Raw genomic sequence first — 27,985 nt, forward strand, 5'->3', positions numbered from 1 at the left:
GTGTCTCTATGGGATTTGAACTTTTGGTCATTAGATCGCTTCTACTATATACTGCAATACTGATGTATTGTAGTATATAGGTAAACCCCGATTCTCCTATGGAGCTGAGGTTTGAGGGAGGCCCAAGATGGCAGTTATGGGCGCCTTCAGCAGGTGCCTGGCTATCTTGGTAACCCACTGGTTCCCCACAATCATATTACGGGGTGGTGATGGAAGCTGGTGCACTCGATGGCACTGGCGTCATTTAAATGCCATTGTCAGACATTTAAATGCCATTGTCAGAGATTGACAGCAGCATTTAAGTGGTTAAACTACAGCAATGAGTGCAAACTCTGGTCACAGTAGTTACAGGCAGATGCCTGTAACTCTTTATCTTTATGTGATTAGACTGGCAAGTCGTAACAGCCAAAATTCTACTATATCTCTAGTGCAACTGGATGTCATGTGACCGCAGGGAAGCAATTTGCATAGTTAAAGTCATGTGCCCACTAGATTCTCATCCTCTTCTCTCAAAAGTGCTTATGAGAGAAGTAGATGAGAATCTATTCAACTTGTAACCGCAACTATGCAAATCGCATACCTGCAGTCACATGAAAGCCCACTCACACTGGAGACAGAGGGAAACTGCATGCAGTCACGATTTGGCAATCTATAGTCACATAGAGTGGCTGCAGACATTTCTTTTGAGACTTGAAAACCCCTTTAATTCTCTAACTTATTAGGAACATTACTGAACAGGGGTTACCCTGTAGAGATGAGCAAAATGATCCATAATGAATTGAATTCATTATGAATTTCCCACAGTTTCACATTCCAGCGAATCCAGTGCTGAAGCCAATGTTTGGTCTTACATAGTGACGGGGAGCAGTGGAGGCTGCGTAGACAGGTGAGGACTTAGGGGGCATGAATCTAATGTGTTTTAAGATTTTTTAAGCCAATTTGGACGAATTATATTTAGAATTGAATTGGCCAAATGAATCAAGCGATTATGTTCAAAACTAATTTCTGGAGATTCTCTTATCTATAGTACCCAGACACATTTTTATTATGTGTAAGAAACTTATTTCACTACGTTTCTGCATAGTTCATCGGGGCGAGTCACCACTGCTCCTGTAATCTTGGTGGCGCTATGAGAGATAGTGGATGCGATATGAACAGTGCACTCGGCCGTACAGCCTATTGATAAGCAGCTATTCTGGCCAATCAAGGCATCCCGTTCACTGGCCAATTACAAAACAGGTTCAGCGACTAATCACTGGTCCTCAGTCTGTTTCAGTTTTCTGCTTGCTATGCCCAATGCCAGTTATTTCATTCTTTTGATACATCTGTGCCATATTTAGACTCCTTACTAGTCTTCCAACCTGGCTGTTTTTTCAAGACTCTTCTGGATTACATCTGGATGCCTACTTTAATTTGACCTCAGAGTCTCTGACCTGCCCAAATACTGCACCTGACATTCCCGTTTCTATTTTTGTCCTTGTCTAGTGTTACCCAGGCCAATTTACTTTTCCCTCAACTTGGTTCACTAGTCAGGGACTACTGTGTGGACCCACCCAAGAAGTAAAGTGTAGATCCCTGTAGAGGTTTTCAAAGTTGAACACCAGAGGTCTTCTTAGACTCTGCCAATTAGTGTAGCTAGTGTAAGGCCTGACTGTGGAAGCCCAGTCTGAGCTGACAGTTTTATTTCATTATGGCTCCTCAACTCGTAATGCTGTGAGTTGGTGTTTGCTCTGTCCAACTTATAGTTTAAAAATTATACATTCTTCATACACCATTATTTAAAATGAAAATCCATTATCTCTTCCCAGCATGGTGAAGATCATTGCTCATTTTTCTTCCTCAACCAAAAGAAAAAAAAATTCTTAGATCTCTAGTCAGATGTCAAAAAGCAAGTGTTACCATAGTATTGTAAGAAAGGCAAATGGGTACCTGCTTTCTTACCTTAATATCAGGAAACTGTCCTAAATATGTATCAAGTGTTATCAAAGCTCCATCAACTAACTTCTGATGAAAATCCTCCCACAGTGCATCACATTTCTGTAAAAGGAAAATGAAAAATTGCAAAAACAAAAACAAATTTTTTTCTACATGTTTTGATGTTTAACCATATCAGGGTATACTTCCATGTGAAAATGTAAATTTTGCAGGTACTATATTCAGCCACCATTTTTTGCATGTTGTTCGAATTTTTTTTATTTTCTTTACAAATGGGAACTTTGTAATGGCTATTTAAAAAAATAAATAATTAAACTATTAATAGTGGTCAATTCTAATATGTTAAGAAAACTGTTTAGAATAAGCTCCATAAATCAGCCAATATGTTTCTCCTACAAAGTATATTGAGCAAACATAAATTGTACTAAGTACTCACCTCTCCTCCCGTTTTAACATCATCTCTTCCATACCAGTCAGGTTCATACACTTCATGAAGTGATTCTGTGAGCTTCAGAGACGCTTCTTGCATTCCTTTAATACAGGATAAAAAATTATTACATTTCATATTTTAAAGTTATAAATGCCCATTAGGTCTGATATCCAGCACAGTTTGGACTAATACATTCCAACTGTGGATGTTTGGATGCATTCTCAAATATTGGTATACCCTCAATTTACTAATAAGTGACCATCTAACCATTGCTTAGCCTTTTACATTGCTGGATATAGATTTATCTCCTTGTATTATGTTTTTATGATTGTCATGTTTAACAAGCGTTGTAACAATCAGACAGAGGAACTTGCTCCATATTGTCTCCATGTGAGGATTCTTAGACCCAACCAAGCTCAGACCCATCAGTGATTTACTGTTTGTGTATTTTTAATTATTTTTTTATCCATGTCTTTCTAAGTTGGATGTTGTTGTTTTCTGAATAAAATTGAAATATTTATTTTTTTTCTAATAATTTAGATATGGGATCTCTTAATTGAAGAACTCTTTCTACTTTATCTGTGACTGTTGCATTACATTGGATGATGAGCACTCATTATATACAGTACAGACCAAAAGTTTGGACACACTTTCTCATTTAAAGATTTTTCTGTATTTTCATGACTATGAAAATTGTACATTTACACTAAAGGTATCAAAACTATCAATTAACACGTGGAATTATATAGTTAACAAAAAAAGTGTGAAACAACTGAAAATATGTCTTATATTCTAGGTTCTTCAAAGTAGCCACCTTTTGCTTTGATGACTGCTTTGCACACTCTTGGCATTCTCTTGATGAGCTTCAAGAGGTAGTCACCGGAAATGGTTTTCACTTCACAGGTGTGCCCTGTCAGGTTTAATAAGTGGCCTTTCTTGCCTTATAAATGGGGTTAGGACCATCAGTTGTGTTGTGCAGAAGTCTGGTGGATACACAGCTGATAGTCCAACTGAATAGACTGTTAGAATTTGTATTATGGCAAGAAAAAAGCAGCTAAGTAAAGAAAAACGAGTGGCCATCATTACTTTAAGAAATGAAGGTCAGTCAGTGCGAAAAATTAGGAAAACTTAAAAAGTGTCCCCAAGTGCAGTTGCAAAAACCATCAAGCGCTACAAAGAAACGGGCTTACATGAGGACCGCCCCAGGAAAGGAAGACCAAGAGTCACCTTTGCTTCTGAGGATAAGTTTATCCGAGTCACCAGCCTCAGAAATTGCAGGTTAACAGCAGCTCAGATTAGAGACCAGGTCAATGCCACACAGAGTTCTAGCAGCAGACACATCTCTTCAACAACTGTTAAGAGGAGACTTTGTGCAGCAGGCCTTCATGGTAAAATAGCTGCTACGAAACCACTGCTAAGGACAGTCAACAAGCAGAAAAGACTTGTTTGGGCTAAAGAACACGAGGAATGGACATTAGATCAGTGGAAATCTGTGCTTTGGTCTGATGAGTCCAAATTTGAGATCTTTGGTTCCAGCCACCGTGTCTTTGTGCGACTCAGAAAAGGTGAACGGATGGACTCTACATGCCTGGTTCCCACCGTGAAGCAAGGAGGAGGAGGTGTGATGGTGTGGGGGTGCTTTGCTGGTGACACTGTTGGGGATTTATTCAAAATTGAAGGCTTACTGAACCAGCATGGCTACCACAGCATCTTGCAGCGGCATGCTATTCCATCCGGTTTGCGTTTAGTTGGACCATCATTTATTTTTCAACAGCACAATGACCCCAAACACACCTCCAGGCAGTGTAAGGGCTATTTGACCAAGAAGGAGAGTGATGAGGTGCTACACCAGATGACCTGGCCTCCACAGTCACCAGACCTGAACCCAATCGAGATGGTTTGGGGTGAGCTGGACCGCAGAGTGAAGGCAAAAGGGCCAACAAGTGCTAAGCATCTCTGGGTACTCCTTCAAGATTGTTGGAAGACCATTTCCGGTGACTACCTCTTGAAGCTCATCAAGAGAATGCCAAGAGTGTGCAAAGCAGTCATCAAAGCAAAAGGTGGCTACTTTGAAGAACCTAGAATATAAGACATATTTTCAGTTGTTTCACACTTTTTTGTTAACTATATAATTCCACATGTGTTAATACATAGCTTTGATGCCTTCAGTGTGAATGTACAATTTTCATAGTCATGAAAATACAGAAAAATCTTTAAATGAGAAGGTGTGTCCAAACTTTTGGTCTGTACTGTACATGTTGTGCTACCCGCCTGTTTAATAGCTTTTTATTGAATAATAATAATTTCATCATCTAAAATATACATGGAGTACAAATAAAAAAAATTCAGTATTTTATTTTCTTAAACTCCCATCAAAGTTTTTATCCACTTAATATATAGTAATACTCATATTAAACAGCACTCTGTACTTACAATTGCTCATTTTTTCCTTTCTAGCCAGTAAATTCTTCTCCTTTCTCTGCTCTATGTAGAAACAGGAAGTCTCTTGTCCCTGAATTTATCATTCCCCTCTTCAACTCCTGATCCAGCTGCTCCGCTCCTCCCCCTGCCAGGGACTTTTGCAGTGACTCATGACTCATGCATGGAAAATTGACCTCCTGTTTCTACATAGAGCTTACAAGAATTCAGCTAGTCAGTTTTAATCATGTGATGTCATAGACCTAATGGAAAAGAGAAAAAATAGCTGGATAGAAAGGCAAAATAAGCAATTGTAAGTACACAGCGCTATATAATATGATTGCAATATATTAAGAGGATAAAAACTTTGATGGGAGGAGTGCTTCTTTAATGCCTTGAAATTAGATCTCCCATAAATGAAAGAAAAATAACTCTCTTGTTAGTGCCACCAATTGTAGACATCTAGCCTATAAGGGAATGTCTCAGTTTTGTCAGGGTACTTGTCCCTCATCATTGTAAGATTAACATAGCATAGACTTACAGAGTAGCTAATACCAATATGTGGCATGAACAAGAGTTTTCTTTATATACCATAGAGAGCTAATTTGTCTCTTTTTTTATCCCATGGAGCAATGCCAATAAGACTCCACACATTATTGTTCCCCTATAGAGAACCATCAAAAAGGAAAAAAGTAGAAAATACTATTTTTTCTTAATATAGATTATAAAATTAGGAAACTCAATTATTCTTTGGGGCTATGCATTCTAATGTCTCGTCCTTCATGAAAGAGGACAGAGGTAAGGGCAGAACAAGCAGTAGAATGGAGGATGCAGCCTGGCTGGATTCATTCTGCTTCTAAATAAAAAATGTAATCCTGTCATATGGCAAGATACTTGAATATGCTTCAAAGAGCAGAGAAATCTGAATAAGCTTCAAAGAGGAAAACTTGATAGAAAAGTTTATGGTTTACTGAAAGGACAGACTCTTTTTCCTGCTACATAGTTGAACAGTTCTATGTCATGTAATGCCGTTATTCCAACAATGATTAATACTGACAGTAATTGTTTACTGTGAATTGTTGATGCTCATATAGAGTGGATATAACAAGTTTGCATAACCATGTTAAAATGCCAGGTTTTTGTCATGTAAAAAAATCATACCAAGTAGAATCATTTCACTTTGTTGAAGTTCCCTTTATATTTATGACAGCATTCCGTCTTTTTGGGTAGGAGTTTATCAGTATGGCACATCCATAATTGGCAAACTTTGCACACTCTTCCTTGTACTAACATTCTAAACCTGTCATATTGCGAGGACATCTCCTGTGGCCAGCCTTCTTAAGGTCAACCCACAGGTTTTCAACTGGATCAGGTCTTGGCTCTAGCTATTCCAAATCTTTTATCCTCTTCTGTTGAAGCCATTCTTTTGTTGATTTGGAGGTATTCTAAGGGTCATTGTCATACTGAAAGTTGAAATTTATCTTCAGCTTTTTTGCAGAAGCCTTAAGGTTTTGTTGCAAAATTTACTGATATTTGGATGTGTTCATAATTCCCTCCACCTTGACTAAAACCCCAGCTCCAGCAGCTGAAAAACAGCCCCAATGCGTAATGCTGCCATCACCATGGTTCACTGTGGGTATAGTGTTCTTTTGGTGATGAACAGTGTTGGCTTTGAGCCAGACTTACCCTTTTGGAATTATGGTCAAAAAGTGTAACCTTGGTCTCAGACCATAAGGCGTTTTCCTACATGCTTTTGGCAAACTTGATGTAGGTGTTGGCAAAACATAAACATAGCTGAGCTTGGATTTTTTTGTTTTTAAGAAAAGGTTTTCATATTGCCCCCCTACTCCATAGGCCAAACATCAAAAATATGAGATATTGTGGTCACATGCAGTACACAACCAGTACTTGCCAGAATTTCCTTTAATGTTGCTGCAAGCCTCTTGGAAGCCTTCTGGACCAATTTTTTTCTTGTCCTTTCATCAATTTTTGTGGGATATTCAGTACTATATAATGTCACTGTTGTGCCAAACTTAAGGCATGTCTTGATAACCGTCTCCACAGTGTTCAATGGTATATCGAATGCCTTGGAAATTTTTTTGTACCCTTCTCCTAATAACTTTCAGAAATGAGATCCCTTTGCTGTGTTGTAAGATGCTTACAGACCATGACTTTTGCTTTAAATGCAACTAATAAATGTCAGGAAAATCCTACTAAAACAGCAAAACTTTATATGGGATTGATCAGAATCACTTTAAATGAAGGCAGCTGTGTTCTGACTACTATTTAACATGAGTTTAAATGTGATTGACTAATTCTGAACACAAACATATCCCCAATTATAAGAGGGTATTCATACTTTACTATTAGGTTTGGGGTTTTTTTATCCCCTCCTCAAAATTATATCAGTTTGCTGTATTGGATTTGTATAGATTATAGGTGTCATTAACCCCTTTCCGACGTGGTACGTAATAGTACGCACCACGTCGGCACCCCCTGTTCAGCGCGGACTCTGGCGCTGAGCCCGCACTAAACCGGGCACATGTCAGCTGATTTATACAGCTGACATGTGCCCGCACTAGTCACGGGTGGAATTTCGATCCACCCGCGGCTGTTAACTAGTTAAATGCCGCTGTCAATCTCTGACAGCGTCATTTAACAGCGCCGAGCCGGACGTGCGTCACTTACCCCACCCATCGGTGACCCCATCACGTGATCGCAGGTCACTGATGGGTGGGCATGATAACCCAGGGTCTGCAGCAGACCCCTGTGGCTGTCATGTAAAGATTGCTATGAGCGCCACCTAGTGGTCGGCGCTCATAGCACAGGAGCACTTCTACATAGAGGCGATCAGACAGCTGCTGCTTCTAGTCTCCTGTGTAGACTATAGAAGCAAGAAAAAAGTGTAAAATAAATGTTTTTAAAAATGTTAAAAAAAATTAAAAACATAAAAGTTTAAATCACCCCCCTTTTACCCCATTCAAAATAAAGTAATAAAAAATAAACTCCACATACGCATATTTGGTATTGCCGCTTTCAGAATCGCCCGATCTATCAATATAAAAAAATAATTAATCCAATCAGTAAACGGCGTAACGAGAAAAAAATTCCAAACGCCAGAATTACGTTTTTTTGGTCGCCGAAACACTGCAATAAAATGCAATATGGGCGATCAAAACATCAGATCCATCCGAAAATGGTATCAATAAAAACGTCAGCTTGGCACGCAAAAAATAAGCCCTCACCCGGCCCCAGATCCCCAAAAATGGAGATGCTACAGGTCTCGGAAAACGGCGCCCTTTTTTTATATATTTTTTTAAGCAAACTTTGGAATTATTTTTCACCACTTAAATAAAAAAGAACCTACACATGTTTGGTGACTACCAACTCGTAATGACCTGGAGAATAAGAATGGCAGGTCAGTTTTAGCATTCAGTGAACGTGGTAGAAAAAAAAAAAACAACTGTGGAATTTCATTTTTTTTTTCGCAATTTCACCGCACTTGGAATTTTTTTCCCGTTTTACAGTACACGATATGGTAAAACTAGTAATGGCGTTTAAAAGTACAACTCATCCCGCAAAAAATAAGTCCTCACATGCCATATTGACCGAAAAATAAAAAGGCTATGGTCCTGGGAACAAGGGGAGAAAAAAAACGGAAAATGCTCCGGTCATGAAGGGATTAAAGGTGGAAAAAGTTCTGAAATGATTCTTCTTAGTTTGATTTTATACTTGTCAAAAACCTGGTATTTTAACAGTAGTCTGTACACTTTTTATATTCACTGTAGTAATTAGGAGTGTTACTTTCTCTGGGACTTTGATAGTGTCTTTAGGATACAGTAGATGATCACTGATCAGGGGGAGGAATCTGCAATTCAACCTATTTAGCCCCATTGAAGTGAAAAAGCACAAAGCATGGCCACCGATACAGACAAGCTGCTGAGCCTGTGTAAACAAGGACGTGGATTCTTGTCATGAAGGTCGAAACCCAGCTATCAAATATTGATGCTGAGCACCATGGCCCTTTTCATTCTGCTGATCTGCACAGGTCCCAGAGGTTGGACTCCCCAATGATCAAACATAAACAGTGTTTCCTTTAATTAATGCATATGGAGTAAAGATTTTCAGTTTATTAGTTTAGTAATACTTAAATAGGTCAGAAATGTAATTGTTTTTAGTACGTTTATACTTGGAGAAAAAGTCAGTTTGTACTTCCATCATCGTTATTCATGGAAATAACAATGATCAGTTTGGATCATTGGAAATCTATTCACTCAGTTGGATCACTTTTTCTTCGTGTTTCCAAATGTTTCCCAGCTATTAGTGGTAAATGCTGCATTTGTAGGGTTTACTTTACTATTGCGTAAACAAATGCATGTGGAACAATTACTTTTATCATGGGAAATAAAGTTTTATGAATTTGTCTTTAGTAATAAGTGCTGTAATTGCAAAACAAATCATTATTTGTAATTACCTGGGGGGAGGACTTTAATGCAAGATTTATTTAATATGTTTTCTTACCATTATTTTTTTATTTTCTAAGAAATTGTGTCTGGAATGCATCTTTAAAACTACTATCTTGACATAAAAAGAAATCAACATGATCAAAAGTATTGTAAAAATATATATTCTGCTATACCCATGCAACATGTCAATGTGCTGCCTATGAATGACAAACTACTGGCAGCTATGCACCAGCAGGAAGAGATCATTGTGCAGTAACCCAGGGTCAATTGGCTGGTGGTGTGATGTATGAATTATGTACAGTAAATGCAGACAGAATGTAGCATTACAGTTTGGTCACTGATACACCCAAAGGTAGAAAAAGGCCAATTCAGCAGGGATTTATTTGACAGAGTAATTTTTTTTTAAATTTCAAAAGAGATTTTATACATGAGTTATATCATGTATATACATGATATACTATCCATAATAGTTTGGATAAGTAAGCATGCAATCTGTGTAAAAACAAGGCAAGCATCACTGCGGGAGTGAATATGAAGTGGTGGAATCAACACGTTTCGGCTGCTAACAGCCTTCTTCAGGTGCACAAGAGGATGGCTGTTAACAGCTGAAATGTGTTGTGTTTTTATTTCTGTTTTTAATAAAAAAAATGTTAACATTGGAGGCATTTTTGTCGACACTCCAATTTATAGCTTTTTCCTACTGTGGGAGTGCCAAACACCTGAGCCTTTAACAAATGTTAGGTTATAAAAGCTTCTATTAGAGAGGAGCAGATCGCTTTGCTTCACCGGCATGGCATTGGATTCACTGGTCTGGTGTGATGTCATCTGTGCAAAGGTGACATCTCGCCGACCCGGCTAAGCATGAGCCAAGTCTGGGATCCTGGAGGGCCCTAGACCGTAAACTGGGGTTGTATGAAGTAATCCACTTATCTCTAGTTTCTATATTTGTATATTAGAGAATTACATTATTAGTAGATCTCTAGGATACAATAAGCCTAAAGAAAAAAAATCTGAAAGAAAAAAAATGCAAGAAAAAAACATCAGTTAAATACAAGTACGGTAATTCTCTTACCTTTAATAGCAGCCAAATATGCACGTAGCTCCCTCTGTAGCCGGGTACCTTCTGACTGTAAAAATAGTAATTCAATTATTGTGGTAAATACAAAGGGAACATAAAAAAGCAGACATTGAAATATCAATATTGAACAATACTGAACAATAGGATAGGCACCAGCTTGTATACAATATAAGAAGATGGCAAAAGGAGAGCAATTTTAATGCATCCCGATTGCGTCACTGGACTACACCTTTATTTTGGCAAACATTCACACATGGTTTAATGGGGAAACAAACAATATTTGAAATTCTGACAATTGGCTGTATAAATATTCAAGCAATGGATGGCTACATAAAGGTATTGTATGATTCTATGAGATTAGATAACAGCATTTTTTTTCCAGAAACAGGTCAATTCTTCTACGTGGATTGTAGCTGGTTCGGTAGCACATCCTCATTTAATTGGTAAAATACCGTCTGCACCCGACTCCTGAGTGATACAGACCAAGCACAGCTACATTATCTAGATATATGTGATCATGTTTATAGGAAAGTTGAAAGCAGTAAAGTTTCCTTCATATACAGATTATTGACAGCATGTTTTTTAGGCTTGTAAAACATCATGGATTTCACAATCTTTTTGCAAACGTTTTTCTTGTGGTGTTTCTCTATTCTTCACACATTTCTGAAATGTGTTTCTTTCAGATTTTTTTTCCCTTAAAGGGGTTGTCCGGTCTAAAATGAAATGTCTGCAGCCACTGAGTGAGGATTCGCCGGTTTCTAAGCCGGGAACAGCAGTGATGTATACGATATACTTGTATTGAGCGAGGCCGCGTCCACTAGATGGGCTCTGCCCGGGAGTATGTATAACGCATACGTACCCGCTGGTCCCGGCTCAGGACCCGGTGAATCCTTGCCGTGCATGGTATGTCCACTCGGGGGATTCATAAGCACTGGGAGGATTCATAAGTCTGCAGTCACACCGAGTGACTGCAGACTTATCAATTTAGACCAGACAACCCCTGTAATGTGCCAAGCAGTTAATGAGGTTCCCTTTGTTGATATTGTGTAAATGATGGGGGTCACACTGCTAACACTATTAATAATTAGGAGCCACTTTGATGGCTGTAATATTTGGAGGAACACTATACCAGCATATGTGCTAATATTAGGGGGCATTCTACCTCTTATAACCTATGGTATTCTTGTACTACAGAGGAAAGCGCTTATTAGATAATGCAGAACTATTCTCACACAGACATGAGCATACATTAACCAATGAGCGATTTTTTCTGCAATGAAGAAAAGAGCTTTTCCTTTACTGAGCAGAACATGTCACTCAGAGATTTAGGGGTGAGGCTCCTCCATGAGCAGGGTATGGTCAATGAGGCACCTGGTAAGGTGGCAACACAGACAATTAGGCTTCCAGTGGAAAAAAGGAGCTGCAGTAAAAGTGAGATGGTTGGTGGATACGGGGGCATCAGGGGCAACGAGACCCTATGGAGAGGATAAAGTTGTCATACAAAAAAATGCTTACAAACATACTTATCCAGATACACAGAGCCATCCAGGGTGCAAATGTGCACAGAATTATCCCAGCTTCTAACTTTGATTTTAATACATGCAGGCTGAGCATCAGAGTCTACCCTCTACCCTACCCTGGGCAATATTTCTATGGATGGTTTGGTGGTCAAGATTGTCCTACTAAAGAGAGAAAGCTGCTTGCAAAGGCAGGCAAAAGGCTGTTGTTCTGTCCAGCATTGGAGGGGTTGCAAGTTGTGCACCCCTGCTTTAGAGTAACCGACATCTCCGGCTCACTTTTCTGCTATATGTATCTCCACCTGGGCTCTTTTTACCTAATGAGGCATACAATAAAATCTGTATTCTCGTTCTATGTGCTGATGTGATTGTACATTTGTACTCTCTTGTGCTGTTTAATGATCTACGGCTTCAAACATATGTAATAAAATCAGATTACATATGAACATGAATGGTACTTTCTTTATTTTATGCAAGAATATGGAACTGAACCCAGAAAAAATAAGAAGTGTGGCTGGCCACTAGAATACCGCAAAGGGATCTGCAAATAATTAGACCACACACAATGGGGCCCACAGTCACAATTAGCCAAAGCTCAGTAGATATTGAACTTGTTATTAAACTGTATTTCCCCATGGCTCAGATAATGACCTCATAAAAATGCCAATGGCAATTCAAGATATCTATGGAGGACGTGAAACATGGAAACATCTGTCTATATTGCTGCCTTGCATTTGTATGGATGTCATTTATAATTTTTTTCTCCTTTGCACCTTTTTTCACCTAAAAAACAAAACTAGTGAAGTATCAATCCAGATTGAATGAAGTCTGCCAAATATTTAGAACTTGGCACACAGATACAATTGGCAGACGTGGATGTATTTCAGACTCGAGGCTCTTCTTTTTTCTTTAACTAAAGCATAACTACTAAAAGATAAAGATAAAATAACATTACGCTTTTGGGGCCTTTTCTTTATATAAAGTACACTAGGAAATCATAAAATCTACAGAAGGAAATTCACAAAATCAAAATCTAATCATCATTAAGATTAAACTCAGAATTGAAAATCAAGAATAAAATCTATATCTAAACTAAATCCAAATGTAATCATTCTTTTAGGTTTTTCAGTACTTTATAACCAGAGGATAAAAAATATTTGAATTAGTTTTCTTATTAAAAAATCTAATTGAAATACTACTGTTCTGTTTTGCTTTTATATTCATAATTGAGGGGTCCACTGGGCAGCCTGTCAAAGACCATGCGTAGCTACCAGACTATATTTGACATAATCCATAGGGTTCAAAAATCAAAAAACTACATTTTTAAACATCATATATGTGCTAATTAAATTAGTTATTACTTTTGTGAATTTTACTATTATGGCTGCTTAATATAAATTCACACATGTAAACCTGCACCAATTGTATTGAAGTCAGATGTCAGCATCAATTTGGAGTATCCTGGTTCACAAAACTATCTTGAGGTGACATATACTGCTAGGAGTAGCGATTGGAAAAACCTGCAGAATTATGGCAGAGAAACACATTTACCTAGGAATTAACTTTTTAAATTAGTTCAGTAATGAAAAAAAATCCAAAAGCCTTTACTTTCTTACTGCAGCAGATTATGCATCTAGAACGGTATACATAACAAAAGTCTTGATGAAAAGGCACCAAAAAATGTAGGGAAAAACCAATGAAGACAGATGTTTAGCTAGCAGTCAATAGCGATTTATGTCACAAAGCAGATATCCACCTAAAGAAAGAACACTACATTAATTTTTTATTTGCAGAAGGTTAAATCTAGCCTTACTTAGTTGCAAATACACTATATACAGTATATACTATATAAGGTGATTCCATTGAACCACAGACTTAGTCTATACCAAGACCATAAATATTAATGGCTACAAGTACACCCCAAGTGACACATGGTCAAAATCATTTGAGCGTCGACATGGATCTTAGTCTGTGTCCCCCAAAACCATGACTGCATTTATTTGACCTAATCTTCCCCTGACATCTACACTCCTCAACATTGAAATTACAATGCTAAGTAGGAAAAGTTGTGGAATTATGGAAATGACATGATCAATAGACATCTTAACGATATGCAAATGATGAAAAATTCGTAACAAAATATTCAAAACATCTCAGTATTATTCAATGTGGAGTATGAGCACTACGCACAGAAATACACAACAATGACAGGCCACATGTTGCTTGCCAGTAAGCAAGCTGCGGTACGTAAACATGCTACCATGGCCTGCAGAATCTCCAGACTTGTCTCCCATCGAGCACATCTAGAACGTCATTAGTTAGCAGTTGCAAAATTTGCTGCCAGCAGTGGATCTTGATGATTTGATTGTATAAGTACATTCAGCGTGGCAGAACATTCCTCAGACAACCAGTAATAACCTCATTGATGGCATGTAAGTGTGAGTATGTCTGCACGTGGTACACAGACTCAATACTGAATAAATTTAGATTTTTTGAAAATGTTGTTTCTATTTTTTCATTATTTAGACATCATTACCAAGTCTATTGATCCTTTGATTTCCATAACCTCTTGGATTTTCCCTCTTGATGATGAAATTTCAATATTCAGGAGTATATGAAACCGCAATCTATTAAACTGTCTTTATTGCTGCATAGAATAAAGTTTAGGGACCACCTTAAAGAGGTTTTCCAGAATATAAGATCTATTTGTCAGTGATGGTGATAAACACATGTACTGAAGCTAGTTTTTTTTTTCAAAGTACAGATCTCCATGAACATTAGATAAAAAAAGTCTAAACTGCTGATATCAGCAGAATTGGTCATCCATCTAATGTACATAAATGCTTGATGACTCCTCCTGAGGTCCCTTCTAAAGTAGCATACACATGTAACAGGTCAGAAAATAAATGAGACATCATATGTTCACAGATCAAAGGTTTAAAGGAAATTTTGCATAATCTAATATTTTGTTTCTATTTATTTTCATAATTTGCATATCTTTATGCAAATTGCCGCTTCAGAGAGAAAGAGGACTTGATCTCTAGTGCTAACTATTGGATGTAGTAACCCTCAAAGTCAATATTGACCCTTTAAAGAGCCTTGCCACATAGCTTAGGATAAAAAGCCAAACCAGACACTACATTTGCAGAAACGTGTTTCAGTGTGTTTGCCCCTCATCAGCGCAAAGCAGGAGGTATGATTCCTTAAGTTAGAGGCCTCTGACAGGTGGTCTAAGGGGTACATTCTCCTGTGGGAATTTAAATATGCAAATAGCCTCTAGAGTGAGAAAAGTACTTGAACTGTAGTGCCACCTATTAGGGGTAGCAATCGTCATAGTCAATATTGACCCTTTAACAAGCCTTGCCACATGACTTAGGATAAAATTATCCTGTAGACTGTAAATCCGCAAGGCCAGGGCCCTCTGACTTCTGTACCAGTTTGTTATTGTTAGTTTGTTTATGGTAATTTATATTTGTATTTTGTACATAACCCCTTTTCACATGCATGTACAGCACCATGGAATCAATGGTGCTCTAAAAATAAATAATAATAATTTAAAAAAGCCAAACCGGATACTCCACTTGCAGACAAGTGTTTCAGGCTGTTTTCCACTCATCAGTGCAACTCAGGAGGTCTAGTTTAGCTAAGCTAGAGGCCTTTGACACTGGGTTTAAGAGGGGGACGTTTCTCCTTTGGAGAGTGGCAAGCATATCATTAACATGTCTCTGAAAAGAGGATAAAGCAGGGACGTTTTTCCTTGTGGAGAGAGCCAAGCATATCATTAAAGGGAATCTGTCACCAGGTTTTTGCCATCTAATTTGAGAGCAACAAAACATAAGAACAGATACCCTGATTCCAGCGATGTGTCACTTACTTGGCTGCTTGCTGTAGTTTTGATAAAATCACTGTTTTATCAGCAGGGGATTAGCATTAGATGACTAGTAAACCTGATGCCAGGTAAAAGCATATACAGTTCGGTCCAAAAATATTTGGACATTTCCACAAGTTTTGGCATTTTAGCTGTTTACCAAAATATATTCAAGATACAGTTATATAATCAATACGGCCTTAAGGGGAGCCTGACAGGTGATACATTCTTCCAAAACAGTGGGCAGCATGTAACAGCCACCGGCTGTACGATCAAGGCCATGTATGTTTGACATTGAAACTCTGTGGCGTTTCAGATAAACACATACTTTTAATAGCTGCCGAGGATAGAGCCGCACTGTGAACTGGTCGTACGGGAAGGTCCCCGTCGGTTTTATCCCACCCACTGACAGTGAATGACATCTCTTTGCTTATACGCCCACAGGTAGAGGCTTGCCAGTCACTGTCAGCGGTCGGGGAACAGCCGCCGGATCCCAAATGCACGACTAGTGCACAGTAGCTGATATATGGTACTCATGGTTTGGGCAGCATGTATTACCTGTCAGGTTCCCTTTAAAGCGCAGAGTGTCAGCTTTAATGTGAAGGTAGTCACTTCCTAATTGAAGTAACGGTTTAAGAATTACAGCTCTTTAATATGTAGCTGCCTCTTTTTTAAGTGTACAATTATCTGAAAGGCTAAGTGCTCATGAAGCAGAAATGCTTGAATTTTTTTCTGCATCTCCCTGGCAGGAAAAACACATGCGGATTTTACATGCGTTTTTCCTGCCAGGTAGAAGCGTTTGACCCTATAGACCCTATTGACATCAGCGGTCAGGTGACCTGTCACATGACTTAATGACGTCATGGAAGGTCCTTTTACACCATCGCGAACAGCTGAGGAGCCAGGACGCATTACTGAGGAGACCGGGGGCCATCAGAAGGTGAGTATAATGGTTTTTTTTTATTTTAATTCTTTTTTAACTACAGGTACTTTGGTACCCGGGTCTGAATGAGAGTCTCCTCTTCTCCAGACCCGGGTACCATCCGCACATTGAATCGCTTAATATCCGCATGTGCACATGTACTCATGAGGATATTAAGCGATTCAATGCAAGTCAATTGCGGCGATTACGCCGCGTATCCGCAAAAATAGTGGACATGCTGCGGATTTTTCCGCAATGATAATCCACAGCGGAAATTTCCGCAGCATGTGCACAGCACATGGGGATTATCATTGGTGACCATGGGGCACGTATTACCAAGCGTTTTTTAAGCGTTTTCGCTGTGGAAATTCCGCAGCAAAACGCTTGAAAAATGAATAGTGGGCACGCAGCCAAAAGCTTTTTCTGTGTTAATCCATCACTTAGTAAGAAGGTAAAAGGTCTGGAGCTGTTTTCAGGTGTGGTATTTGCATTTGGAAGCTGTTACTATGAACCCACAACATGAGGTCAAAGGAGCTCTTAATGGAAGTGAAATAGACCATCATTAGGCTGAACAAAAAAAAATAAGAAATCCATCAGAGAGATAGCAGAAATGTTAGGAATGGCCAAATTAACAGCGTGGTACATTCTGCAAAAAAAAAGAGTGCACTGGTGAGTTTGGGAACTCAAAAAGGCCTGGATGTCCACAGAAGACAACAGTGAAGGATGATTGCAGAACCATTTCTATGGTGAAGAAAAACCTCATCATAACATCCACCCAAGTGAAGAACAATCTCAAGGAAGTAGCTGTTCCAGTAACTAAGTCTACCATAAAGAGAAGACTTCATGAGAGCAAATACAGAGGGTTCAGACAAGGTGCAAACCATTAACATCTAAAGAAGCCAGCCCAGTTCTGGAAAATAATTCTTTGAACAGATGAAACTAAGATTAACCTGTACCAAAAAGATTGGAAGATGATTCAAAGCACACCACATGCTCTATGAAACATGGTGGAGGCAGAGTGATGGCATGGGCATGCATGGCTTCCAATGGCACTGGGTCACTAGTATTTATTGATGATGTGACTGAAGACAGAAGCAGCCGGATGAATTCTGAAGTATACAGCGCGATACTTTCTGCTAAGATTCGAACAAATGCAGCAAGGTTGATTGGATAGCTCTTCACAGTAAAGATGGAAAATAACCCAAAACATACTGCGAAAGCAACACAGGAGTTTTTTAAGGCAAAGAAGTGGAATATTCTGCAATGGCCAAGTCAGTCACCTGATCTCAAACGCAGCAATTCACCTGCTTAAAGGGATTTTCCCACAAACAAAAGTTAATTTTAAAAATTGTCTGTGTCTGACCAAGTACAGATCATACCACATCTCCTGGGCAAGGGAAGAAGCAAAAGACTATACACACATTACAGCAGGGGATCACAGAGGATTCATTCTGTGAGGTAAAACATTGTTTAACAACAGGCAGTGAAATGTTTTACCTCACAAAATGACTCCTCTGTGATCCCCAGCTGTAATGTGTGTATTGTCTTTCTTCCTCCCCTGCCCAGGAGATGTGGTATGTTCCGTACACGCTCAGACACAGACAATTATTAAAATGAACTTTTGTTCGTGGGAAAATCCCTTTAAGGCAGAAAGACTCACAAATAAGCAACAATTGAAGTCAGCTCCAGTAAAGGCCTGGTGAACCATCAAAAAGGATTAAACTCTACGTCTGGTGACGTCCATGGTTTCCAGACTTCAGGCTGCTTCAGTTGTTTCATTTTATATCCAAAATAGTGACATGCAAGGCCCAAATCATGAAAATTCTGTCACTGTCCAAATATTTCTGGACCAAACTGAACATGAACTCTGTAGAAACCCTCCACACCACTGATTGGCAGCTTTCTGTGTACACTGTCCATGGGCAGAAAACCGCTAATCAGTGGTGTGCACGGGGTTATATAGAGCTCAGCATTCTGAGAACTGCTGGATCTGCAGCAGAGAAAACAGTGATTTTACCAAAATGACAGCAATAAGTGACACATCACTGGAATTAGGGTATGTGCCCCTACATCATGCTGCTCCCAGATGGGGTAGCAAAAATCTGGTGACAGATTCCCTTTAACATGTCTATCGATCCTGTGATTTCCATAACTCCATGACTTTTCCTTCTTCGTGTTGGAATTTCAAAGTTGAGGAGTATATTGTGAAAACTTTAAGAGCTCAGTGCTTTCAGAGGTGTGTGTATCCAACAAGTAGGTTAATACTATTTGGAGGCAAGGCAAAGCATTACAACACGGACACTGTGGCTGGGACTGTTATGAGGACATGTGGTTAGAACTGATTTAAGGGTGTTATGGTTAATTTTTTATATCTAGCTTCTATCTAGTTTCATTATTTAGGAAAACAATCTATTCTATGTCTGAAGCCTCTGCTTAAAACTTGCATCATGGAATGTCTGACTAAAATACTGGTTTACTGTGAATTTCCTGACAAGAAGGTTTTACGTTGGGCCAAGGGAAGTGTGTTATCACTGATTGTCTATTTCGGTTTCCTGTTCAGTTGTATGTAACAATTGTAGTTCCGTTTTTGTCTAGCTAATAAATGTGGTGACTCTTAGTTGCCACACAGAAGACTTTACCTGCTGACAATGCATGTCGCATGTATTTTGTCTCTCTCCCTTCATCGATGAAGTATTTTAATTTGAATCTCCAGGCAATGTGAAGACCCTTTGCTGTCTATTCCAAAGGTCTCCCTAATAACAAAGCGGGTCTCCATAACAAGAGGGGGTTTGTTAAAATTGAGTAAATGCATCCATGTTCATGCACAAGAACCACCTATTTAAAAAAGGACATTGCTGCAGACAAGCCCTGAATTCAATGTTCAGCTAAAGGCATGTAGAATTTAGTTACCCAATGCGGAACCAATAGATGGAAAAGCAATAATGGAAATCTTTTTTTTTCTCTCATTCCCTCGAGTGTGCCAATGGCTTATGACCTCTCTTTGTTATCCTCATTCTCTTTCCTTTATTCATATAGCAATGTGTACAATATTTCCACCAATACTGTAGTCTATATCAATCTCTATACAAATCTGGTATCTTATGCACAATCATGCACAGTCATGCACATAATATAATAGAGGCCTGAGAGGTTTCCATCTGTGCACATTTGTAATCTGGAAGAAGTGAAGAAATTGATATTGCAGTAGAAGTGATCATGGATATATAGAATGTTCTTTTGTGTACATTTACATCTTTGGCCAAGAAACTAATTTTATTCTACAAAATTACTTAAAAGTAATATATTAATTTATATTGAGAAGAGCCTTCAGAGTGAGAACGTTTTTTTATACAAGGGTATAAATAGATTATCCATATGTTCATATGTACATTTCTCAAGCATATTTGCATTTCTTGAAAACAAAATTTATATTTTTCTTTAGAAAAAAATGAAAGGAAAGTAACCTCAATTACATGTAGTTTGGTAATCCTGCATTACTGTAAGCCTTAAAGGGCATGCCTAGTTTTGCAACCATATTACGTGCTATAGTGCTTTTAAAATAAAACACTTTCATGTCATTTCATTACTAGGCCATGTTCACACGATCAGGATTCTATCAGGATTTAGGCAAGGATTTTGTGTCTAAGGCCTCATCCAGGAGTCCTTTTATTACATACGTATTCTATCCATGTTTTTCACAAACACATACTTAATATAATCTATGGAGTTGTTCATATATCCATATTTTTTGCAGACCCTATGTTCACAAAAAAATAATGGAGACATGTCCATTTTTGATCCAAGTCATGAGGCAGAATTACCCATACAAGTCTATGTGGCTGTGAAATACAAAAAAAGAAAAAACGGCACCATTTGTGACTCTCACAGCCTGAAAGGACATCCACACGCAACTTGAAATTTCTCGGCAAGTCCGGGTGCTTCACCGCATGCAAGACTTCCATAAAGTTTCAAGAGAGAGGAAAGGCTGCAGTCTCTGTCCCATAAAATAATTGTTTATTGAAAAATTCTTAAAAACATGGATGCAGGAGCATACAGGTACAAAAGACGGACGACGGACGTTTGGCGCACAATGGCACTTCAATGGGTCCAAACACCATGATCCGTCATCCATCTTTTGTACCTGTATGCACCTGTATCCGTGTTTAAGGCTATGTGCCCACGTTGCATTTATGAAGCAGAAAATTTCTGCTTCATTTCTGCAAGTCCTCTCCCGGAAAAACGCATGCGGAATTCCGCACGCGTTTATCGCGCATTTTTCGCGCGTTTATCACGCGTTTTCCACATGCGGAATTGCCTTGCGTTTTTTATGCATTGGACAAAGGCAATTCCGCTTGCGGAAACGCAAAATTAAATGACATGCTGCGGATTTTTGAACGCAGCATAAACGCTGCGGAAAAATCCGCAGCATGTGCATAGAACTTGCGGAATCCCATTGGGGACCATGGGGTGCGGATTACCTAGCGTTTTACAAGCGTTTCCGCTGCGGAAATTCCGCATCAAAAATGCTTGAAAAACGCTACGTGGGCACACAGCCTTAAGGATTTTTCAATAAACAATTATTTGATGGGACAAAGAGTGTCACCTTTCCTCTCTTTTGAAACTTTATAAAAATTTAAAAAAATAAATAAACTAATGAAAATGGCCTGGACAAAAATGATCGTACCCCTAAAAAAGATTGAAAATAATTTAAACTACGGTGTGTCCTGTAATTAGCATTACAGGTGTCTACAGACTTGTAATCAGTCAGTCTGCCTAGTTGAAGGGTAAAAAGTAGTCACTGTGCTGTTTGGTATCATAGTGTGTACCACACTGAACATGAACCAAAGAAAACTAAGGAGAGAGTTTTCTCAGGAGATTAGAAAGAAAATTATAGACAAAGATGATAAAGGTAAAGGCTATAAGATCCTCTCCTAACAGTTTGATGTTCCTGATGTTTTGCTTTAAGAGCCCGAGAACTGTGCTGTATACTTGAGGGTGCAAAAAAAGTGACTGAAGTGCCCCAAAAAACTGTACTGGGATGCGGTCAGTTATATCTAGTTAGGGCACACCAGGTTCAATACTCCTGGGGCACTTCGCACCTTAGGCTCTCAAATTTAGCTGACATAATGACCTTGATCCTGGAGGGTCTCCACTGGATTTCTATATAAGCCATCTGGCCCAGGCTTAAGTCGCCTTTTCTAACGATACTACATTTGATCTTAGCCAAAAGGCTGAGAAGATTGATGTTCTTGATACTACAGTTGCACATATTACTCTGAAGTTTAAGGCCTATGGGACTGTAGCCAATCTCCTTGGACTTGGCTGCAAGAGAAATATTGATCTAAATTTGAAGAAATGAATAATAAGAATAGTAATCAAAGAGTCCCAAACAACATCCAAAGAGATTAGAGGTGAACTCCATGGTCAAAGCACATTGTACCTACTGTGAAACATGGAGGAGGCTTGGTTATGTTTTGGGGCTACTCTGCAGCATCTGGCACAGAGTGTCTTGAAGCTGTGCAGGATACAATGAAACCTCAAGACTAACAAGGAATTCTGGAGGAAAATGTGCAGCCTAGTGTCAGAAAGTTTAGTCGGAGTCGCAGGTCAGGGGTCCTACAACAGGATAGTGACCCAAAACACACAGCTAAGAACATCCAAGAATGGCTAAGAGCAAAGAATTGTACTATTCTGAAGTGGCCTTCTATGAGCCCTGATCTAAATCATATTGAACATCTGTAGAAGGAGCTGAAACATGTAGTCTGGATAAGGCAACCTTCACACCCACAAAGAGTGGACCAAAATACCTGTGGACAAGTAGAGAAGTCTCATTGAGAGTTACAGAAATCGTTTGTTTCCAGTGATTGCCTCAAAAGGTCGTGCAACAAAATATTAAGGTAAGGGTACCATCATTTTTGTCCAGACCATTTTCATTAGGTTTTTTTGTCTTAATTTTTCTGTTGAACCTTAATTCAAAAGCAATTTCTGATTTTCATTAGTTCATATTCATAAATTACTTTTGTCAATTTCAAGTGATTTAGATTACCATTATGGGTGTTTCTTACTTTAACAGAGGGGTACCAACAGTTTTGTCCATATGTATATGACGCGCCCCTGGGCCTGTGCTGAGTAGCGTTGCGCACGCGGGAGCCTACCCGGAGCCGGGTCTGATAGGGGTAGTAGTCTCGTGGCGGTGACCCGGTCCGTGCCCAGGGAGTCAAGCTGAGTGGCAGTCTATGGCAGTAGATGTTAACTTGATCGACTACGCCACCCGTTGAGTGCGGCTTTGAAGCCGCCGCTGCAGAACAGTCCACTGAGGCCAGGTGTATGAGGATGTGCAGCGTGGTGGTATAACCCCCAACGGGAGGGGTATGGCCTCAGGGCAGCAGGGATAGATGATGGGGGTGATGGTGGTACACGAGCGCAACAAAGACAACTCGGAGTCTTGGTGGTGCAGTTCAGGGTCTTTACTCACGGTTACTCGGTTACTGCTCCAGGCCACCGCTGCAGAGGTGGCCGCCTGTGTCGCGCTGTGCTCACCAGGTGAGGGGCTCGGTTAACTCCCAGGTCTTTCTGGAGTGCTTTGCAGGACCCCCTTTATGTCCCCTATCTCTGGTCTTCAACCCCACTAGTGACCACGCTTATGTCCAGCTGCCTCGGACCTTCTTGGTGGGCAAACGTTGGCCTGCGTTTCCCAGGTCCTATGTGGTGCCTTTCTAGCGGGTGTGGTGAGGGGCTGCTCCACATGTAATGTTGCAGCCTCCGGTTCTTAGTTGAGGGTAGTTTCTCTCCTCCACTAATTTGGGATCCGGTTCCCATCTTCTTGACCTGACTCCCCTACTCAGGTAGCGGCGGGCGTGTGGTGGCTACCAGCCAGTCCACACCCCTGGGGTCCCCTCTGTCCTTCCTGGAGCCCAGTCTGCTCCTCTTCCTCCTTCTTCCCTCCTCCAGGCTCAGGCCTCCTGACAGGGCCTGCCTGTGGAGCAGAGCCCATAAAGCAGCTCTGCTCCCTGTCTTCTCCTCTCTCAACTCACTCCCTTTCCAAGATGGTGCCTCCCTTTATACTCCTGTACAGAGTGCACCCAGGATCTACTTCCCCCACGCACACACTACCGGGTTCCCTTCTCTAGGTGTTCCCTCCCCCCACTCCAGCCAGGGACATGCTCACTCGTGCCTGCATAACTAATGGGAGCACCGTCGAGCTGTCCCCCGGAAATGTGGTGTAGTGCATGTGGGTGTTAGGGTCCTGAGCCACACTCCATCCTTACCTGGAAGTGAGATATCGCACATCTGGGTGAGATGCAATACCTCTGTAGCAACCGAACCCTCGGGGTGCTACATATATACCCTCAATAAGCTGAGAACTACAACTAAATATAAAGAATGGATACCAGCACTTATAAATTCACTTTTACTATAAAAAGTTTATCACATTTTAATTCTCTACTCCAAGATAAGGAGATAATTACTAAAGGTAACATTGTAATTCATACCATAAAAAATAAACACAAAGGCAGAAAGAAATAGAAAAAAAATCTATCCAGGAAAATTATACACTTAATTACAGTATATAATTGAAAAACAGTAATACCCATGATAATACTTAAAATAATCTCTACAGATCAGTATTAATATATCCAGTTCAGGAGCTATTTAAAGGGAATCTGTTGGTAGGATCAACACTTCTAAGCCGTCTATATGACTATGCAGGTCATAGAAAGCTGAATAAAATGATATCTTGATATCTGCGATCCGATATCTTATTTCAGAGAAATCCACATTTTTCCTAATATGTAAATAAGCTGTTAAGATCTGTGAGCTGGACACAGACTTCCCTGAGAGTCTGCCTCCAGAGCTTATTTTTAATTAATTAAGAGTTGTGTCTGATTACAATTATACTTCTTCAGTTTACATTTCACAGGCAACCAGTGTGGGGAGTGTGGGGAGAGGGGCAGTACAGCAGAATTTTGTTTCTTTACAAACACATCTGCAGTTGTAGTTCTCCTCTCCTGGTGTCAGCTTTGCTGTAGTTATCGTCTCTCTCCGCACACTGTCTGCCTGTGAGAGGAAAGTTGAAGAAGTTTTAGCTATAGTCAGCCACAGCTCTGCAATGAGATCAGGTTAGCAGTCTCTCCTATGAGAGACATGTAATAGCAGACAGTCTGCTCTCCTCACTAAGCTTTGTCTCATTACAAACACTTTAACTAGCTCTCCTCACAGTGCTGTAAGCTTTGATGTACTGCAATCCCTAATGTAAAATGAAAGCTAAAGACGTGTATGTAATCACACTTGTTACGGATCCGGGTTGTGGAACCTCTGAGCTGTGATACAAGGAGGGACCAGAGGGGTGTAACTAAGTGCCTACCCGGACCGACCCTGGCCACACGACTAGTTGACTCTGTGAACCAAGGAGGGACCGGGAAGGTGAACCAGGTGCCACTCTGGGACCGACCCTGTGTGAGAGCAGGCGACTCCCACGTGACTGATGGCCGAAGCCGGCAGGCACAGCAGATGAGCACTGCTGGGAGACAGGCATGTGATGTGGGTAAACAAGCAGGCGGGCACGGCAGATAGACAGGCAGGTGGGCACGGCTGATAAACAGGCAGGTGGACACAGCTGATAAGACAGGCAGGCAGGCACGGCTGCTAGACAGGCAGGTGGACACGGCTGATAGACAGGCAGGCGGGCACGGCTGATAGGCAGACGGGCACAGCTGATAGACAGGCAGGCGGGCACAGCTGACAGACAGGCAGGCGGGCACAGCTGATAGACAGGCTGGCGGGCACTGGAACCTGAGGGCTGGAAAGAGTGTTAGCACACAAACAACAACCTTGCACAGGCACCTCCATTTTGGAGGAGGTGCCTTATATAAGGGCAGTCCTCCAGCCATTGGATGGGGACTCTTTAGGACGGCGTGCGTGGGCCCTTTAAGAGGGAGGGAGCGCACGCTCGTGTCCTAAGTACAGTGCCCGGGGAACTGCACGTGGTGTGCGCACCCGGGGCAGATGCAGAAGGGGAGCCAGAGGATGCCGGATAAGGACCGCGGTGGTGAGGGGATCGGCGTCTCTGCCCGGCAGGAGGCAGAGACGCCGACGCTACAACACTTATGTCTGCTCTACTCCGATCACTTTGAAGTCACACACAGCTCTGCAGTGAGATCAGTAGAGCAGACTGTCAGTTATATCTTTCACACTGGTAACACATTTTTTCATTCAAAATAAGCTCTGGAGGCAGATACTCCTGAACAGTCTCCTGAACAGCTCAATTAAATATTAAAACATCATGGATTTATCTGGAAAAAGAGACTGGATCACATATATGATGATATCATTTTATTCAGCTTCCTATGACCTGCATACCCATACAGATGGCTTACAGTGGCTTGCAAAAGTATTCACCCCCTTGACTTTTTACCTGTTTGGTTACATTTGCAACCTGTGTTTAAATATTTTTGTAATCCGGTTTGTGTGTGGTGCATCAGCAGTAAATAGTCTACGTTGGTGAAGTGAAGTGAGAAAAATATAGGCATAAATTACATTTATAGGATCAAATAACTAAAAATTGGCATGTGCATATGTATTCACCCCTTTTGCTATGAAGCCCCTAAAATTTCTGGTGCAAGCAATTACCTTCATTACCTTAGTGAAAGCAAGTCCACCTGTGTGCGATCTAAGTGCTCATGGTTTGTCAGTATATACACACCTTTCCTGAAAGGCCACAAAGGCTGCAACACCATTAAATAAAATGCACCACTAACCACAAAACACCATGAAGACAAACAAGTCCGGGTTGTGTTATAAAAAAATATCCCAATCTCTCATGATCCCCTGGAGCCCCATCAAATCCATCATCATCAAATGGAAAGAACATGCTGCAATAACAAACCTGCCAAGAGCGTACCGCCCACCAAAACTCTCAGCCCGGGCAGGGAGGGCATTACTCAGAGAGGCAGCACAGAGACCAAAGGTAACTCTGAAGGAGCTGCAGAGTTCTCAAGCAGAGATTGGAGTATCTGTCCATACAACCACAATAAGCAGTACACTCCATAGAGATGCCCTTTATGAAGGAGAAGGCAGAAAAAAATCCTTTACTTACACACAAAAATTGTAAGGCTCGTTTTGAGTTTGTCAAAAGACATGTGGGAGACTCCCCAAATTTATGGAGGAAGGTGCTGTGGTCAGATGAGACCAAAATTTAACTTTTCAGCCACGAAAGTAAACACTATGTCTGGCGCCAAACCAACACAGCTCATCACCCAAAGAACACCACCCCCATAGTGAAACATGGTGGTGGCAGCATCATGCTGTGGGGATGTTTTTGGGCAGCAAGGACAGGGAAAATGGTCTGAGTTGAGAGGAAGATGGAAGGTGCGAAATACAGGAATATTCTTGAGCAAAACCTGTTTCAGTCTTGTCAGTGATGTGAGACTGGGACGGAGGTTCACCTTCCAACAAGACAATGACCCAAAGCATACTGCAAAAGCAACACTCGAATGGTTTAAGGGGAAATGTGTAAATGTTTTGGAGTGGCTTAATCAAAGCCCAGACCTTACTCCAATTGAGAATCTGTGGTCAGACTTGAAGACTGCTGTTCCCCCATGGAAACCATCTAATTTGTAGGAGCTGGAGCAGTTTTGCCTTGAGGAATGGGCAAAAATCCCAGTGGAAAGATGTGGAAAGCTGATAGAGACTTATCCAAATTAACTTGCAGCTGTAATTTCCACAAAAGGAGGTTAACAAAGTACTCAGTTATTTTGTCCTATTTTGTCCTATTTGTTGTTTGCTTCACAATAACAAGAAAACCAACTGTACACAGTTGTAGGCATATTCTTTACATGTGCTGATGCAAACCCTCAAAAACAACAGTGAAATTCCAGGTTGTGAGGTAGCAAAACACAAAAAATGCCAAGAGGGTGAATATTTCCGCAAGGCACTGTAGGTGGGTTTATCCTACTGACAGATTTCCTTTCATTATTCCACGGGGGTCACGTGAAATAAATTTAGAGAATCATAAAATACACTCTGGACTGATCATGTAATAAGTGAATAATATACCAAAGAGTGATGGCACGTGATGTTATAAGCTAAACTAGAACATCAGCATAGCGGCAATTATCAAGCAGTAATACTAATGTAAGAAGGCAACCACTATATAACCTAAACCTATTATCCATGAGTGCAAAATAAAGTCACTCACTTTCTACATTTTTAAAAACTCAGTTATCAAAAATGAACATTATGGACACTTATGCAATAGAAAGTTTTTTTACAACAATAAAAAAGAAATGCAATTTGTGTAAAAGACAGGACAGGATAGAAATGTATAACTGACATTTTGTAAACATTGCAAA

The 27,985-nt window shown here is 40.3% G+C and overlaps 1 protein-coding gene across 5 annotated transcripts in view; it reads right to left on the reverse strand.

Annotated features, from left to right (window-relative positions):
- The window catches only part of AMPH (amphiphysin), a 305,154-nt gene that overhangs the window by 122,827 nt on the left and 154,342 nt on the right, over nt 1-27,985 (reverse strand). For all 5 annotated transcript variants that reach the window (XM_073678259.1, XM_073678256.1, XM_073678257.1 and 2 more), the window contains exons 3-5: nt 10,322-10,376; nt 2,372-2,466; nt 1,942-2,037 (exon numbers count right to left, since the gene is read on the reverse strand). In XM_073678259.1, coding sequence (XP_073534360.1) covers nt 1,942-2,037; nt 2,372-2,466; nt 10,322-10,376 — 246 coding nt within the window. The remainder of the gene's footprint in view (nt 1-1,941; nt 2,038-2,371; nt 2,467-10,321; nt 10,377-27,985) is intronic.

Source organism: Phyllobates terribilis, unplaced genomic scaffold (assembly GCF_046119375.1).
Source record: "Phyllobates terribilis strain yellow unplaced genomic scaffold, ASM4611937v1 Scaffold_4__5_contigs__length_816908805, whole genome shotgun sequence".
Lineage (NCBI taxonomy): Eukaryota > Metazoa > Chordata > Amphibia > Anura > Dendrobatidae > Phyllobates > Phyllobates terribilis.